Source organism: Perkinsus marinus (assembly GCF_000006405.1).
Source record: "Perkinsus marinus ATCC 50983 genomic scaffold scf_1104296941728, whole genome shotgun sequence".
NCBI lineage: Eukaryota > Perkinsozoa > Perkinsida > Perkinsidae > Perkinsus > Perkinsus marinus.
The window spans coordinates 111679-114029 of NW_003212397.1; the positions used below are offsets into that span (position 1 = coordinate 111679).

General features: G+C 46.8%; 1 protein-coding gene across 1 annotated transcript in view; it reads right to left on the reverse strand.

Annotated features, from left to right (window-relative positions):
- Positions 1 to 313: 313 nt before the first annotated feature.
- The window catches only part of Pmar_PMAR000056 (hypothetical protein), a gene marked incomplete at its 3' end in the record, with an annotated part of 5921 nt that continues 3883 nt past the window's right edge, over positions 314 to 2351 (reverse strand). The window contains exons 16-21 of the mRNA XM_002781629.1: positions 1808 to 2188; positions 1685 to 1757; positions 1487 to 1635; positions 1223 to 1399; positions 1008 to 1113; positions 314 to 491 (exon numbers count right to left, since the gene is read on the reverse strand). Coding sequence (XP_002781675.1) covers positions 314 to 491; positions 1008 to 1113; positions 1223 to 1399; positions 1487 to 1635; positions 1685 to 1757; positions 1808 to 2188 — 1064 coding nt within the window. The remainder of the gene's footprint in view (positions 492 to 1007; positions 1114 to 1222; positions 1400 to 1486; positions 1636 to 1684; positions 1758 to 1807; positions 2189 to 2351) is intronic.

The following is a 2351-nucleotide window of genomic DNA, read 5'->3' on the forward strand; positions in this document are numbered from 1 at the left end:
AGCTCAGAGTACCCTAGCATTCGTAAACTAACGTATGTGTGGGCAAGTTGTACTACTCCGTCAAAGCAGGTGAGCAATGGTAGAAAGTCCTCAAGGACAATTGATATATCCTTGAAAATGTCAGCGGCCTTCTCACGCATATCTCGCCGGGCATAGATCGGGTTGTTGCCCAGCTGGCTCATTGAAGTTCGATTACCTTGGTCGTTCACTGGAAGGGAGCTGCAAGTATGAATGGAGGAAGATGTGCTCTTCGAAATCTATGTCCATCGCTCTCGGTATCACTGAGAGTATACGGCTGTTCAAGGCATACACTTCACTCCTGCGTCCAATAAACAATAGTATTCATCTTAGGGCAACGTATCGCCTTATCTACAGCACTATGTTTTCTCCGAGATGTGTGAGTTCTGCTCGATAACAGTCTACGATAAGAGAACGGTCGGTTCGGTCGTATTCTTATCGTGCCGAAGCCATAGCGGCCGATAAGGAGAACTCTACCAAAAAAATCATACAACTGAGCACTGCTGACCCGACTTGCAGTAGTATCAAGCCACGTAGTAATCAGTGATACTTCTCATTATCCCCGACTACTTAGTGATACATAGCGTCATCTTTTTTAGTGTCATTAATAGTGATAACTTATCGCCACTAGTGAATAACTTCCCCACTGCCACCAGGGCTCAACGAAATCCCGACCAATCAAGAACTTTTGGTACAAAGAGCAATGATAAACGGGCATTTGGATCAAACCAATACAGGGCCTTTCAATGGCAACGGCTTGAAATGGCCTTTTTCAATCAGCTCGCGCTCGGCCGCAATGGGAGAATCTCTTCCTGGGCTGGTCCAGTATGCGACAACACAAGCCATGATTCCGAGTGCCATGGATGTCGCCGATAAGCTGAAGGGACCCGGCTGTGCTTGGGGACTGACAAAGATGACAACACTGAGACAACTATCAATTCAATACTGATTCACTGTGTGTTATCTCAGGAAGATCAATCGAGGCTTACTTGAAAACGTTCTTCCCGAGAACCATAGTGAGCGCGTAAGTGAGTGCAGTCGATCCAGCCTGGGTGACGTTCTTTGTTGTAGACGACAAGCGCTTCGTTATGTAAGCTACCAGCCAACCCGAAAGTACATAAATTGCTACCACTACTAATGTGCCTGAAACACAGTGATTACTCAGAAGAACGTATACACGGTGAATTGGTTCTCGAAGCCGTACGTTGGTCCCAGTGAATGAGAGCGTTCCAAGATGTACCCTCGAGCCCCTGGTTGAGCCAGTGGGTAGTGAAAGCAACAAAGCCGATCATAACGCTACAGGACTTCATATGAACCACTTGAATCGGCAGAGGATCTCCCGTGGTCTTCAATAATTTCTCCGACAAAATACTCCCGGAGCCTGAGCAATGCAAATCTTCAACGGAGGGTCGAACAAGGCAATGCAATCCCGGAACGAACAAAAGGCGTGTGTCACAACTCTGCTTACATGAGGACAAAACAAACACTATAGTGTACATAAGACCCACAGCAGACGTCGCCACGACGTCCGCTGTCTCCTGTCGGGACTTCGCAACGTAGAAGAGAATTGAGAATATGAAAACTCCAGTAACACAGAGGATCTGCCTCCTAGTGTATCTGGTGGGAATATCAGAGTAAACTGAGAGCACGTAGTAGTGCGTCTCACAATCTTCCGAGAAAACACCATGAGAAGAATGCTATCGTGGGAAGACAGACTTGCAACAGTAACTTGAACGTGCCTAACCACACGAGCATTGTCATCCTCCTATAAGTAGCTCTGAACACCTACCAGGATCTAGATAACTAAGCGCCTTCAGCGCACAAGTTTGACTCGTCATGAACAACAACGCCACTGGTAGAAACCTGAAGGTGTCATAGCCTAGGACATTCACTTTGTTGTTGCCATCGTTCCCCATAAGCTTCGAAACAGCATATCCCATCGCCAACGATACCACATCTTTCACGAAAAGTATGCTTATTTCGCTCGGTGTTTTCCCTGGGTCTTTGTTCGCCAAGGACCATGACACTATGAGGCCCTTGCTGAGGTCAACCAGAAGGTATATAAGTATAAGCCATAATTTGGCCGACCCGAGAGAGCCATATGTATAGTAGTACAAGGCCACGGCAGCAACGATAGGCACCACTGGTGACTGCAGTACATAGGCGACGACTATACCCGCGAAGATCAGGAAAACCACCGTCGTACAAACCTGGAGCTTTCTTCGTACTGTCGGCTTCAGAGTCACCATTGAAAGATACGAGTTTCTGAATTGTTTCTATCTGCTTTTATCCAGTTGATAACGCCACAACTATGGAATTCCGGAAACACTATT